General features: G+C 65.5%; 1 protein-coding gene and 1 non-coding gene across 5 annotated transcripts; one reads left to right on the top strand and one right to left on the bottom strand.

Moving 5' to 3' along the window:
- Window positions 1-5,204: 5,204 nt before the first annotated feature.
- Window positions 5,205-5,368, top strand: LOC118700664 (U1 spliceosomal RNA). The gene has a single exon (XR_004982319.1). It is a non-coding gene; the product is annotated as a U1 spliceosomal RNA (small nuclear RNA).
- Window positions 5,369-5,736: 368 nt separating this feature from the next.
- Window positions 5,737-12,850, bottom strand: MAPRE3 (microtubule associated protein RP/EB family member 3). 4 transcript variants are annotated; one of them, XM_054518087.1, is made up of 8 exons: window positions 12,743-12,786; window positions 10,758-10,910; window positions 8,159-8,286; window positions 7,937-8,082; window positions 7,645-7,846; window positions 6,914-7,065; window positions 6,676-6,828; window positions 5,737-6,505 (listed from the first exon to the last, which is right to left on the bottom strand). In XM_054518087.1, the coding sequence occupies exons 2-8, from the start codon at window positions 10,763-10,765 to the stop codon at window positions 6,437-6,439; spliced, it is 858 nt and encodes a 285-aa protein (XP_054374062.1). In that variant the 5' UTR covers window positions 10,766-10,910; window positions 12,743-12,786; the 3' UTR covers window positions 5,737-6,436. The 4 variants fall into 4 exon arrangements, with proteins under 4 accessions (XP_054374062.1, XP_036261137.1, XP_036261139.1 ...); XM_036405244.2 differs by lacking the exon at window positions 12,743-12,786 and adding an exon at window positions 11,292-11,417; XM_036405246.2 differs by lacking the exon at window positions 12,743-12,786 and adding an exon at window positions 11,292-11,417 and having other exon boundaries at window positions 7,690-7,846.
- Between the last annotated feature and the right edge of the window lie 1,653 nt (window positions 12,851-14,503).

Below are 14,503 nucleotides of genomic sequence, written 5' to 3'. Positions count from 1 at the left end.
GCCCGAACTCCCCCACCGCCCGCCTGCCCCGCCCGCCGCACGCCCGCCCAGCACACGCCCGGACCCGCCCCGGCCCCGGCGCCGCCCGGCCCCGCGCTGCGCCCCGGCCCGCACGGCCCGGCCCGGCCCGGCCCGCGCCGAGCCCGCGGACGCGCCAGGACAGCGCGGGCTCGGCGCGGGCTCGGGCCCGGCATGCACCGCGCGGCGGGGACAAATCTGCATGGACACGCCCCCTCTCCTCCTCTCCCCGCCCCCTCCGGGCCGGCCCCGCCGCTCCCGCCCCGCCCGGGCCCCGCCGGGAGCCCCGAGAGCCGCGGAGCCGCAGCCCCGGGCCGGGCTCGGGCCGGGCTCTGCTCCCGCCGGGGCCCGGGGCTCGGTGCCGCCATCTCCCGCTGCCGGAGCTGCCGCTCCCCGGGCACCGCCCGCTGCTGCCGCGCCCCTCCCGGGGCCTCCGCTCCGCACCGCGGCTCCTCCCGGGGCTCTCTTTGCCCTCGGCCACGCTCGGCCGGGCCTGCGGCGTTCGGGATGCCAAAAATGCCTATTTTATGGTTGGCTTTTCGCAAACGTTCAAATGAATATTATATGTGTTATGTTAGAAAGTTATGCTGTATTAATTTTCTTAAGTAGTGTGTTAAATATGGTTTTAGGTTAAAACATAATGTTAAAATAGAAACTATGCTATGTCAGATACTTGTTTTAAAGAAAGGACTCACACCGAGATAGCAGCCACAGGACACCGAAATCTTTCAGAGAAAAAGAATTTATTGCTCCCTTATCAGAACAAACGAACTTCTTCCTGCCTCCTCAGCCCTGGAGATGCAGTCAGGATTCAGAGGAAGAAGCTGACACTGCCCAGCCAGAATCCTGTGTTTGAATGGAATTTATGCATCATGGATGAGCTGTATGAATATGCAACAGGCTGTTGCTTTTAAGGGTTAATCCTCTGTTAATGTGGGGCCTTTTTCGGGCTTATTTTGCCCAGGAAAGGTACCCGGACTGTCCTTAACTCTGTTTTTATTGTCTCGTATTGTCCTAATTCAAATTGTCCAAATTATTATTACTCTGATTGTATTGCTATTTTTATAACCATTTTATTGCTATTAAACTTTTAAAATGTTAAAACCAATTGATTAGCGATTTTCTCATCAGCAAACCCAGAGTTTATTTGTAAAATCAAATCTCTGTTTCCATTCACCAGTCAGTGCAATCCTTGCCAGTGTTTCTTTTATCCCCCAGTGCTGGTTTTAGCTCCCTGCAGACCCAGGGTTTGTTTGTAAAGACAAACCCCCCGTTCCTCTCAGGGCCAAGCTGTGACCATCCCGTGCTCTGCCCCGTCCATCCCGACAGCTCAGGCTGCTGCTGGGGGGATTGGAGGGTAAATTGGAGCTGGCAATACCCCAAACTGCACAAAAGAGCCTTTTCACAGTGCCAGGCTGTGGGAGCCCAGGAAATTCCTCTGGCTGCCCTGGAGGGCTCCAGCCCCTGCCCAGGGGGCTCAGGGACCCTGGCACGGAGCCCAAGCCCCCTGGGCCTTTGATTGAGCCCTTGGCAAAAACAATTCCCAACCTTGTATGAAGGATTACAAGCCATGCCAGTTTAAGTAGAATGATAGTGAATTTATCACAGGGTGAAAAATAGATTTTGGGGTTTTAGAATGGGGGTTCAGGGGGCAAGATGGAGGAATCTGGGCGTGTCCAGCCTTTCTGCTTCTTCTTCTTCTTGGCCTCCATCTTCTGCTGTGATGGTGGCACTTTTGGACTGGTTTAGAGTAGAAGCTCACTGTCTAACACAGGTGATGGGTATTGGGAAGTTATTGTAAACATTGTACAGGTAGTTTTTAGTATAAAGACATAACCCTGCCCTGGGGGCAGGCAGAGTGCCTGGACTGTCCTGCTGGACGGACCTCGGCAGGGCAGGAGAAGGAATTTGATAGATAAGGAACAATAAACACCCTTGATAATAAAGCCTCTTATTTGGCCTTATCATAAAGCAGAGCACTAGGGCTCAGGAGCTCAGTCCCTGGGCAGGGACCGGGTGCCCGAAGCTAGCTCGCTCATGCCAAGACCGCAGGGCTACCATCTAGCAAGCATGGTGATTATCAGCTCTATAGTGATTGCAAGCTCTCAGGATTTCAGCTCTGCTTGCTAGGTAGTGGTGCCCTGGGCTTGAGGCTGCAGCAGACGGAGAGAGAGGAGAAGGCGCAGGCTGTTCCACGAAGATGGCTTTATTTGGGGAGGTCCATGAAGGGTCTCTGCTCTTCTTCTTTCTCCCCTAATGGGGTACAGTATGCTTCTTTTATAGGGTTGGAAAGGATCCAAGCTTGACCAATGGGTAAGGGGTTAACACGACATTGCCTTATAGGGTTACAGAGGTAGGTTAAGGGGTGGAGGACAAGAAAACAGGAATTTTCTTTTGCTGTTTCAGCATTCCTATTGTTCATATCCTCCATGGTGCTTTTCCTAAATCTATGGGGTTTACTACACCTTGAGACCGAGAAATGAAGAGCTCTGGCTCCTTCTTCAAGCGCCGGGCTGGGAACAGAGACTTTGAGCACATCTCGGGGTCAGAGTGAGCACAGAGAGCCCGAGACCAGGCCCAGAGCCCCTCGCCGGGGCTCTCATTCCATCGGGGTTGGTCTTTTCTCACCCTTGGACTCCCGGCTTCAGCTCAGCCTTTGGGGTCCCACGTTTCTCTCTTGCCCCAGGGTCCCCAAAGCCCAAACCGGAGCTGTGAGGGCACCCAAATGTAGGAACGTGCTCTCTGTTGAGGCAGGGATTAAATTATTCTTTGTCTGTTTAAAAAGGCAAGGAGCCCACGAGTTTCTCTCCCCAGTTTGGTAAACAGGCACCTCAGAGGACCTTTAAGACTTCACCTCAAACCCGAGGTTACCTAATTAGACACAGGCTAAAAAGTCTCATTTAGGTAATTCAGGAGAACAAGAAAAGAACAAAGGAAATAATCATTTTGTGGGGTGTTCTAGTAGGAGTAAGGACATCTTGCCCCTGGCTTGGTTTTTCTCTGTAAGAGCTTTGTTATTTTGCTTTTTATTAAACCTTTTCCCGTTTCCAACGCTACCTCAGAAGCCATCCTGCTGATTTGATGCCATTCGGGGTAGCTGAGCTATCTCAGGTGTAATCAATTCTGAGAGCTCCTAGGACCTCGCTCAAAGACAAACCCTAAAACTTTCCCTGGGTAAATGGGCAGAGCTGCACTTTCTGTGCCTTTTCCAGGGAATATGCAAACTGCCCAGAGTCATTTGGAAAAGTTAATTGTGCATTTTACCTTGGAAAAGTTAATTGTGCATTTACCTTGCACAGCAAACCCTGCCCCAGCAGTGGCAAAGGGCACTCGGGCACGTGGAGAAAGCGATGGGCTCATTCTGCGTTCCCAGACCCGAATTCCATGGGATGTCCGAGGGATTTCCTGCCCTGGGGCATTTCCTACTCTGAGGATTTCCTGCGCTGGGGGATTTCCTACTCTGAGGATTTCCTGCCCTGGGGGATTTCCTACTCTGAGGATTTCCTGCCCTGGGGGATTTCCTACTCTGAGGATTTCCTGCCCTGGGGGATTTCCTGCTGCTGCAGGAACAACACCAACCTTTTACTCCAAGATCCCTCACAGCCAGTAAGGACAGAACAGGATATTCCAGTTCTGTCCACTGGAAAATCCACGGCTCCATTCCCGGCTCAAGTGGGCCCAAAGGATTCAGGGAGACAGGAGATGCCTGCAGTCCCCTTCAGCCCAGCCCAGCTTCTTCCTCTTGTGCTTTTCCCTCGTGTCTGTGCTCAGCCCGTCCTGCCTGCAGCCCACACCGCGATATTTTGGAGGTGTCAATCCCAGCTCAGGAGCTGCCCTTGCTCAGGCCTCGCCTTCTGCCCCTGCGCTGCCCTGGCACAGATTTGGGCATTTCTGTCCCTGATAGAGATTTGGGCATTTCTGTCCCTGATAGAGATTTGGTCATTTCTGTCCCTGGCACAGATTTGGGCATTTCTGCCCCTGACACAGATTTGGTCATTTCTGCCCCTGGCACAGATTTGGGCATTTCTGCCCCTGGCATAGATTTGGTCATTTCTGTCCCTGGCACCGATTTGGTCATTTCTGCCCCTGGCACAGATTTGGGCATTTCTGCCCCTGGCACAGATTTGGTCATTTCTGTCCCTGGCACAGATTTGGGCATTTCTGCCCCTGACTCAGAATTTGGTCATTTCTGCCCCTGACACAGATTTGGTCATTTCTGCCCCTGGCACAGATTTGGGCATTTCTGCCCCTGACACAGATTTGGGCATTTCTGCCCCTGGCACAGATTTGGTCATTTCTGCCCCTGACACAGATTTGGTCATTTCTGCCCCTGACACAGATTTGCGCATTTCTGTCCCTAGCACAGATTTGGTCATTTCTGCCCCTGGCACAGATTTGGGCATTTCTTGTGGCTCTTCTCCTCCCCTTGTGCTCCCTCCCGTGGCTGCGGGCACTCCCTGGGCAATCCCCATCCTCTCTGCCCCGCGTCCTTCCCGGAGTTCCCATCCCAGACCCGGCACGGAGTGCGAGCAGCACCGTGCGAGACAGCGCCGTGCCTGCTTCCCGTGCCGGGCCTGGGGCCGTTTGGGGACTGGTTCTGTTCTGGATCGGGATATGTTCGGGGCCTGCTTCCGTTTGGGATCTGATCGTGATCTGGTTCTGTTTGGGGTCTGGGTCCGTTCGGGATCCAGTTCTGTTTGGGGTCTGTATCTGTCCGGGTCGTGGATCCTTTTGGAATCTGGTTCTGTTCGGGATCCGGCTCCGTTCGGGATCCGGCTCCGTTCCTGGTCCGCTTCCCTTCGGGAGGATCCGGACGCGCCCGGGCCGGGCGGGGGGCGCTCCGCCGCGCCGCCAGGGGGCGCCAACACGAGAGCGAGTCACGAGGCGTGGTTTGGCGAGGGGGCGTGGCCATGCAAATAACGGCGGGGCAGGGGACGGTGCAGTGTGGACTTGTGGGCGTGTCCATGCAGATTTGTCCCCGCCGCGCGGTGCATGCCGGGCCCGAGCCCGCGCCGAGCCCGCGCTGTCCTGGCGCGTCCGCGGGCTCGGCGCGGGCCGGGCCGGGCCGGGCCGTGCGGGCCGGGGCGCAGCGCGGGGCCGGGCGGCGCCGGGGCCGGGGCGGGTCCGGGCGTGTGCTGGGCGGGCGTGCGGCGGGCGGGGCAGGCGGGCGGTGGGGGAGTTCGGGCATACTTACCTGGCAGGGGAGACACCATGATCAGGCAGGTGGTTTTCCCAGGGCGAGGCTCATCCCTTGCACTCCGGGTGTGCTGACCCCTGCGATTTCCCCAAATGCGGGAAACTCGACTGCATAATTTGTGGTAGTGGGGGACTGCGTTCGCGCTCTCCCCTGGTCATGTGGCAAAAAACAGATTGAAAACACTCGACCTCTGCTGAGCTTTTCTAATCACCGCAGTTCCTTGGTCCGGCCTGGCTTTGCCCCTTCCAAGATCAGTTCCTACCCCCTAAATTCTGTACCCCGCAGATCCCCGCCCGGGCCGAGGCAGGAGCAGCTGCTACGGTCGCTCCGGGCTTTTACAGCCCAATTGATCTCTAAACTGGTCATCCAATTTCTCAACCCTGCTCTCCTCACACGGAGTGGTCCCAGAGCCTCCACTCGGGTGCACTCCCGCTTCCCACCGTCCTGCCGCGGGTCTGTCAGCACAGAGGAACCCCCAGGGCAGGCAGCGAGTGCAGGACCCTGCAGCGACCCCCAGCACGCAGTGTTACCACACGAGTTTATTTAAATAAAACCGAACACAGATGCAGCGTTGCGACCGGAGTGATGGACCAGACAAGCGATGCGACAGGGACGTGGCAGCCGGGGCGGGCGGGCGCTGCGAGCCCTGGCGGTGACCCAGCCCAGCCCCGGCTCCCGGGGGCCACCGGCGAGAGGAGAGGGCCCGCTGCCGTTCCGTGCCGTGCTGAGCACAGCCCCCTCTCCGGGACCCCCGTGGCTGCCGTGGCCGCGCTGGGCTGGGCTCTGCTTTTCCCCTTCCCAGGAAGCTGAACCCACTTCTCTCTCCTTTGCTCCGTGGCCTCCCACTCCAGCAGGTTGGCACTCGCTCTGCCACGGGGGTCCTGGGGCCCGGAGGGTCCCAGCAAGGTGAGCAGCCCCCAGGACCGGGCCTCCCTTCTCACTCTCACCGGGGCAGGACGTGGCGCTCGCTCACACCGGGGGGACAACAGAAATAAATACGGGGAGGGGGTGGCACGGGCAGGCCCCGGCCGGGGCCAGAGCCCGTCCCCAGCCCCAGCCCCGGCGCAGCCGCGCTCCTCGCCCGGGGATGTCGGCTGCTTATGGAGATGGTGCTTCCCCACCCCGGAGCTGCCCGTGGCGTGTGACTGACGGGGCGCGGGCTCGGAGCTCGATGTCTGTGGGGGGGGGCGGCGCGGGGGGCGCAGGGGGCGCGGGCCGGGGCTAGTACTCGTCCTGCTCCTCTGGCGGCTGCTCCTCCAGCTCGTCATCCTCCGGTGGGGCAAAGCCCTCCTGGGGGGAGCAGGGGTGGCACGGGTGGGCACACCGACCTCCACCCGGCTTGGCAAAGCCCTGGCACCCCACAGAGTGAACAAGGACGGCTCGGGGGGGAAGGGAGTCCCTCCCTGCCCAGGGAATTCCCGGGATCAGGACAGGGACATGGGCTCCAGCCCACCCCTCACCTCCGTGGCATAGAGCACGCTGACGATGCCGGTGATGATGGGGCTGTTCTCGTTCTCGTGCTCCTGGCAGATGAGCTCGATGTCCCGCAGTTTGCTGAAGTAGAAATCCCGCTCCTTCTCCAGCCCGTCCACTGTCAGCTTCAGGTCCATCAGCTGTGCGAGGGGGAAACGTTCAAAACCTTCAGCCCCCAGCCCCAGGGTGCCCCCCAGCCGCGGGCAGGGACCCTGCCCTCCCTACCTGCTGGTTGAGCTCCAGGATCTGCGCGTCAGCCTCGGTGCCGCCGTTGCGGGCGGCGGGCGAGTTTTTCCGTAGGATCCCGCTGGGCGCGTTGCCGAGGCGGGCTGGGTTCGGGCTGTTCTTGGGGCCCGTGGGCGAGGTCCTCTGGGGCACTTGACAGCACACGGGGACCAATGGGTTAATGCTGGCTGGGGGGGGCTGCCAGCAGGGACCACCCCCCGTGCATTGAGTGGGGGGCAGCAGCCAGGGCAGGCTGTGCAGAGCCGCAGATCCAGGCTCTCCCACCTTCAGCCTCCCGCCTGCCTCAGCTTCCTTCCCCCGGTAAATCTCACCCCCAGCCCTCCAAAGGTGCTCATGGCTTGTTTGGGGTTCGGCATGGGGGCTGAGGAGGCCTCAAACCTTGACAGCTCCCACTGGGCCAGCACAGGGAGCCCCCAGTGCCCATGGGAGCTGCATGGCACAGGGGGGATGGCAGCCAGGGGTGACAAACCAGCCCGGGCTGGGCTGAGCAGGCAGGTGGAGCAGCCAGGATCCCTGTGCTCTGCAGTCTGGGTGTCCTGCAGCCCCCCCGTGGCAGGCAGGCAGGCAGGCAGGGCAGGGCAGGGCAGGGCAGGGCAGGGCAGGGCAGGCAGCAGAGCAGGGCACAGGCAGGGGCAGGGGGACGCCTGGCTGTGACCAGGGGTGCAGAGGGCAGGGAGCAGCACTCGCTGAGGGACAGCCCCGGACATTACCTGCAGTGCCAATGGGTTTCTTGGGTTTGTTGTAGATGTGATCACCTGGGTTAGGGGGGGGCGCCACGTCCTGGCCCTGCCGCGCCAGCAGCGGGTTGTACTCCTTCCCGTCGTAGTTGGCATCAAAGAACTTCTTGAACCACTGGATGAACTCAAAATTGTCCTGGAACTTGCCCTTCACCAGCCGCTCCACGGCGATGATCTGGGGGCACACGGGGGCTCAGCGGGGACGCTGGCACAGGGACGCCAGCCTCCCACGGGGTGACAGCCCCCGCTCTCCCCATGCACCTACTTTGTCCACTCCCATCTTCTTGAAGGCGGCCTGCAGCACCTTGAAGTTGTGGATGTACTCGTGCTCCAGCTTGGCCTGGAACTTCACCTTGCGCAGGTGCACGCAGCCGGGGAACAGCATGTCCATGAACTGGCAATAGGCAGCCCCTGCGCCGGGCCCAGCCACGGTCACGGGGAGCTGGGGGCACCCTGGCAGTGCCCCCCGTGTCCCCCACAAGCCCACCTGAGCAGAGCTGCTCGATCTTGGTGTAGTTGAGCTGCAGGGAGTCATTGACCCAGGCCAGCATGTCATGGCGGCTCAGGTTCTCGCTGGTCACCGACGTGGAGTACACATTGACGGCCATGCCCCAGCTGCCAAGAGATGGGGGCACACTGGCACCCCGGGCACCCCAACCCCACTCCAGGGGCACTGGGACCCGGGGCATCCATCCCAGCTGTGCTCCAGCACCAGGGGCACTGGGACCTGGGGTGCCCATCCCACCCAGACTCCAACACCAGCGGCACTGGGACCCAGGGCATCCATCCCAGCTGTGCTCCAGCACCAGGGGCACTGGGACCTGGGGTGCCCATCCCAGCTGTGCTCCAGCACCAGGGGCACTGGGACCTGGGGCATCCATCCCAGCTGTGCTCCAGCACCAGGGGCACTGGGACCTGGGGTGCCCATCCCAGCTGTGCTCCAGCACCAGAGGCACTGGGATCCGGGGCATCCATCCCACCCAGACTCCAATACCAGGGGCACTGGGACCCAGGGCATCCATCCCACCCAGACTCCAGCACCAGAGGCACTGGGACCCGGGGCATCCATCCCAACTGTGCTCCAACGCCAGGGGCACTGGGACCTGGGGTGCCCATCCCACCCAGACTCCAACATAGGGGGCAGGGGTCCCAGGACGCAGGCACTGCCGAGGGGATGCCAGCCCTGCCCAGGGCACTGCCCCTGTGCCCGGGGGCTGCTGCCCTGGGTGAGCCCAGGGGCTCCTGGGGGCTGCTGCCCATAAGCAGCTTAGGGCCCCCATCTCCGGCCCCCGGTGCTGCCTAATCTGCCGGGGCCGGGATCGGGGTCCATTAGAGCAGGGCTTAGAGGGGCAACATCTGCCGGCAGGCGGCCTCCGCCCAGATGGCCGGGGGCTGCGGGACCCCCCGGCTGCAGCGCCAGCCCGGCAGGGCTCGGGGCGCCGCAGCAGAGTGGGGGGCGCGGAGCCCCACGGTCACGGTCCCGCACAAACGCTCCGCTGCAGCCCCCGCGGAGCCGCCCCTTCCCGGAGCGGGGGTCCCGGTGCTCCCGCGCCCCCCCGCCCGGCAGCGGCGGCAGCGGCGCCGTTAATCCGCTTCCCTCCGCGGCGAGGGGGGCCGCGGGCCGGGCCAGCTGCCAGGCGGGGGCAGGGGGGGAGTGCAGCCCCCAGACCCCCCTCCAGTGCCACATCCCAGGGGAATGCGGGGGGGACAGCAGCAGCAGCAGCAGCAGCGCGCATCTGCGCCCTGGGGCTGCGGCGCCGGGGCCTGCGGGGCGCTGCCGCCCCCGGGCCCGTTTGGGGGGCGGAAGGTCCCGGTGGCCGCAGTGCCCCCGTGGCCGGTAGAGCACCGCGGTGACTCAGCACCGGCGATGCCGCAGCCGGTTGAACCCCCCGGCGGCTGAGCCCATCCGGGACCCCCGAGCCCCCCGTGTTACCGCACGCACCCGCCGTGGGGGGGGTCGGTATTTTTAGCCGCCGCCGCAGCGGCTGGAACCGAGGCCCCCGCGCCGCCGCCGCCCCCGCACGGCGAGGTGCGCACCGGCCCGCTCCCGGTACCGGCGAGAGCCGCGGCCCGTCCCGCGCCCGTTTGGCGGCGTGGCGGCAGCGGGGCGCGGGCAGGGGTCCCCCCGGGGCCGCCCCCATCGCGCCCCCATCCCCTGGCTCCGGCGGCGGAGCTGAGTCATGCGCGGCGCTGAGCCAGAGCCACGCGCACTGCGGTGCCGCGGCTGCCGGTACCGGGGCTGCGGCGGGGGCGGCGGCGGGGCACGGGGCTGGGGCTGGGGCTGCCTGCCCGCACGGTGAGGAGCAGCTGACACCCCCCTGCCATCGCCGGCCCTTCCCCAAATAACGGGGCAGCAGCCGAAGCATCGCCCGGGCCGGGCGGGGGATGCCCGCGGGACCGGCGCGGCCGCCGGGGCTCTGCGGCATCGCCCGTGCTGGGGAACGGGGCAGGGACCCGCAGGCTCCCCGCCGGGATGAAGCGGGGGTGTCACCGCGCCAGCCGCACCTCGAGTCCCGCACACGCCGGCACACGTGAGAGCGCGGGGGCGAACCCTGACACGGGGGGAGCACCGTGATCCCCACCGAGCACCGTGACACGGGGGGAGCTCCCACCGAGCACCGTGACACGGGGGGAGCTCCCACCGAGCACCGTGACACGGGGGGAGCACCCTGATCCCCACCGAGAGCCCTGCTCCACACCGAGCACTCTGACACGCGGAGGGAACCGTGATCCCGCCGGGAGCACCGTGACCCCGCCAGGCACCGGCGCGTCCCGAGGCGGAGCGGGGACACAGCCCGGTGCCACCCAGCCCGTCCCCGCCGCCTTCCGAGCCCCGGGCGCAGCGCGGAGCCCGCCCCGGTGTAACGACAGGGCAGCCGGTGCCCGCGGCACCCTCCGACCCGCTGCCGCCCCGACGCCGGGGATGGACGCGCCCAGGGCCGGGAGCCTCCGGCCCGGCCGGTTTGCCGCCGGCTCTTGCCAAAAAAAAACCGAATGAAAAATAAGAATTGAGGCCGGATTCCCGGCGGGCCGAGAGGAGAGGGGTCGGTTGGTGCCGGGCGCCCGGCCGGGCGGGGGACGCTTACCGCTGCATTTTAATTGTCCGGGCGGGAGCCGCTAATCACGGCCCGACGGCCGCCGAAGCCCCGGGCGTGCGTCCGTGCCCGTCCCGCGGCGCTGCCGGGGCGCACGCAGAGGTCGTCCGGGCCCGGTCCCACGGCGCAGCCCCCGCGGCCGCTCTGCCCAAACAAACGGGAGCAGAGTGAGGCCGAGGGCGGCACCGGCGGCGGGCACCGGGAGCTGAGCGGCACCGCGGTACTGCCGGTGCGAACTGGGCTGCTGCGACTGGCGGCTTCTATTTTGGGAGCCGTCCCGGTGGCTTCTCAAGTGACAAACACGCCAGGGGGGTGGCAGACAGCCCGGCGGGGGCCGAGCGCCGTGCGGGGCTGGCAGCGGGCACGGTGGCCCGGGCGATGGTCGCCCACGTGCCCCCCGGGAGCCCCCCGGAGCCGCTTCCCCCCACCCCGAGCGGAGCATCCCCGCGCTCCGGTGGGCACGGCTGGGTTGGCCGGGGGCCGGCAGCGCCCAGCTCCGCTCCGGCTCCATCCCCAGCTCCGTACCGGCTCCGGCCCCGGCACCCTTCCCCGGTTCCCGGCGGCGGCAGCGCCCGTCCCGGCTCGCGGCGAGGCACGGCGGCCGTTCAGGCACCGGGAGCTGCCTGGCGGCTCCCGGCGGCGATGCCCGCCCGCCCCAATCCCCCCGCCGCGCTCGGCTCCCGCTAACCTAAATAACTCGGTACGGCGGCGGCGGGAGCATGTGCAGAGCGCGGCCCTCCCCCCGCTCCTGAAATATTAATGCCGCGGGATGAGCCGAGCCGAGCCGAGCTGAGCCGGGCCGGGCCGAGCCGAGCCGGGCCGAGCCGAGCCGAGCCGAGCCGAGCCGAGCCGAGCCGAGCCGAGCCGAGCCGAGCTGAGCCGAGCCGGGCCGGGCCGAGCCGAGCCGAGCCGAGCCGAGCCGAGCCGGACCGGGCCGGGCCGAGCCGAGGCGAGCCGAGCCGGGAACACGCTGGCATCCCCGGCCGGGACAGCGTGCCCGGGACACGCCGCCGGGCAGGGCTGTCCCCAAAGTGTCCCCAAAGGGACCGCACCGTGCGCGCTCAGGACATCCCCGGGAGTCCCGGGACCCTGCGGGGTGTCAGAGACCGGGGCTGCGGGCCCGGCCCGGCGGGAGGAGCCGCTCGGGAAGATCCCGGCGAGAGATGGGCCTGGATATCCCGGGAGTGGCGGGGGAGCGCAGAGAAGGGCACCGGGCCCATCCCGACACGCGCGCGTCCCTGACAGCGTCACCTCACCGGGGACACCGCCGTACCGGTGCCGGGCCGCCATGAGTGCGAGGACCGGGAGCGCGTCACGCTCGGTGTGTCACGCTCGGTGTGTCACGCTCGGTGTGTCACGCTCGGTGTGTCACGGTGACAGCCACCTGCCGCTCCGGACCGCCACGGCAGCATCGCCCGCGGGACGGGACCGGCGGCACCGGCAGCGCCCGAGCGGCGGCGGCCCGCGTCCCGCAGGTCTCCGGGTGATGCCCGGTACCGGCAGCGATGCCCGCTGCTGCTCGGGGCAGACGCTGCAGCTCCCGGCGTGCCGTACCGGTGCAGTGCCGTGCCGTGCTGGGGCCGTTCCGTGACGTGCCCGCGGGCCCGCGGGAGCCGCGGCCGGGACGCAGGAGCGGCCGCCGCTGAGTCAGGCCGGGCCCGGCCGCCACCGACCCCGCGGGACCGCTCGGCCCCGCCGCTCGGCCCGGACCCGTTCGCGGCCCGGCTCCAACCGCTCCATCCCCGGCGTTACCGCACGAACCGCCCCCCTCACCTCGGCACGCTCCATGGCCCCTCGCCCCTCTGGCCTCGCTCCTCCAGCCCCGTTCCCGGCCCGGCCCCGCCGCTCCATCCCCAAGGCCCCGCGGCCCCCCCGGCCGGTGCTGCCGGGCGGCGGCGGCCGGTGCGGGGATGCGGCGGATGGCAGCAGCGCCGCCCGCTCCCCTCCTTGCCCCAGGGCGGCCCCGCTGCACTCACCGCTCGGCCGCGGCCGCCGCCGCTCCGTTGCCCCCGCTCCGCCGCTCCGGGACCGGGACCGGGACCGGGCCGGAACCGCACGGACCGACCGCGCCTGCGCCGCCCCCCCCGCGGGCGGTGCCAACGGCCCCGTTCCGCCCCCGCTGCCATGGCAACGGGCAAAGCCACGCCCACTCTCCGCGTTGAAATGGGTTGGCCACGCCCCATTTGGCGTCGCAACGGGCCCGGTCACGCCTCTCTTTGCTGCCATGGCAACGCGCATGGCCACGCCCCCTCCGCCATGACAACAGACATGGCCGCGCCCCTGTCGCCATGGCAACGGGCCCGACCAGCGCCCCCTGGTGGCGGGAGGCGACTTCTGCACCCCCAGAGCCCGCGGGGACCCCCCCGACACCCCCAGACCCCCAATCCCCACCAGAGCCCCCTAAACATCCCCAGACCCCCTAAACACCCACTAAACACCCCCAGACCCCTCCCTGAACACCCCCAGATCCCCTAAACACCCCCTGAACACCTCCAGACCCCCATAAACACCCCCAGACCTCTCCCTGATCACCCCTTGACCCCCCTAAACACCCCCTAAACACCCCCAGAGCTCCCCTGAATACCCCCCGAAACACTCCCAGACCCCCCAAACCCCCCAAGACCCGCCAAACACCCCCTAAACGCCCCCAGAGTCCTCGGGGACACCCCAAACACCCCCAGACCCCCTAAACACCCCCAGATACCCCCAGAACCCCCAAACACCCCTTAAACACCTCCTAAATACCACCAGAGTCCCCCTAAACACCTCCTAAACACCCCCAGACGCCCTCAAACACCCTCAGACCCCCCTAAACACCCCTCAAACACCCCTAGGCCCCCCTAAACACCCCCAGAGCCCTCGGGGACTCCCCAAACACCCCCAGGCCCCCTAAACACCCCTTAAACACCCCCAGACCTCCCCAGATCCCCCTAAACACCCCCAAAAACCCTCAAAACCGCCCCCCGACCCCCCTTATACACCCCCAGACCCCCCTAAACACCCCCAGAGCCCTCGGGGACCCTCAGGACCGTTCTGTGACCCTTCAGGACTCTCTTCCTGGGGCCCCCACCTGGAGCCCCCCAAGACCCCTCTAAGACCCTGGGACCTGTGGGACCCACCCCCTGACACCCCCAGAGCCCCCAGAGCCCCAAGTGTCCCTGTGACACCTCTGTGGCACCCCCAGAGCCCCCAGATCCCCAATTGTCCCTATGACACCCCTGTGGCACACCCAGAGCCCCCAGATCCCCAATTGTCCCTGTGACACCCCCGTGACACCCCCAGAGCCCCCAGATCCCCAAGTGTCCCTGTGACACCCCTGTGGCACACCCAGAGCCCCCAGATCCCACTCCACACCCCCAGCGCCCCCCACCCCCTGCACCCCCCGTGTTGGTGCCCCTGACTCAGGGCCAGCTCTGTGACCCCCCCCTTGTCTCCCGCCATGTCCCCATGTGTGTCCCCGTGTGCCCACACGTGTCCCCAAACCTTCACGCATGTCCCGTGTCCCCTTGTGTTCCATCTCCACGCCTGTCCCCACGCGTGTCCTCCCTGTGTCCCCATGGCCCCCTCTGTGTCCCTGTGTCCCCCCATATTCCCCAATGTCCCTGTCTCCCCCCATGTCTCTGCATGTCCCCCCGTGTCCCCCCATCCCCTGTCCCCCATGTCCCTGTGTCCCCATTGTCCCCTCTGTGTTCCTCTCTCTCCCCCATGTCCCCCCATGATCCCCTCAGTGTCCCCAT

Source organism: Molothrus ater, chromosome 32 (genome assembly GCF_012460135.2).
Source record: "Molothrus ater isolate BHLD 08-10-18 breed brown headed cowbird chromosome 32, BPBGC_Mater_1.1, whole genome shotgun sequence".
Taxonomy (NCBI): domain Eukaryota; kingdom Metazoa; phylum Chordata; class Aves; order Passeriformes; family Icteridae; genus Molothrus; species Molothrus ater.
The sequence above is the reverse complement of the archived record's forward strand: the minus strand, read 5'-3'. Positions and strand labels throughout refer to the sequence as shown.

What these genes read in the sequence shown, in the direction of transcription:
- MAPRE3 (XM_054518087.1), bottom strand. An exon ending in GATCGAGCAGCTCTGCTCAG is followed by an intron (nt 8,083 to 8,158) that starts GTGGGCTTGTGG and finishes GGCCCGGCGCAG; the next exon opens with GGGCTGCCTATTGCCAGTTC. An exon ending in GAAACCCATTGGCACTGCAG is followed by an intron (nt 7,066 to 7,644) that starts GTAATGTCCGGG and finishes TGTGCTGTCAAG; the next exon opens with TGCCCCAGAGGACCTCGCCC.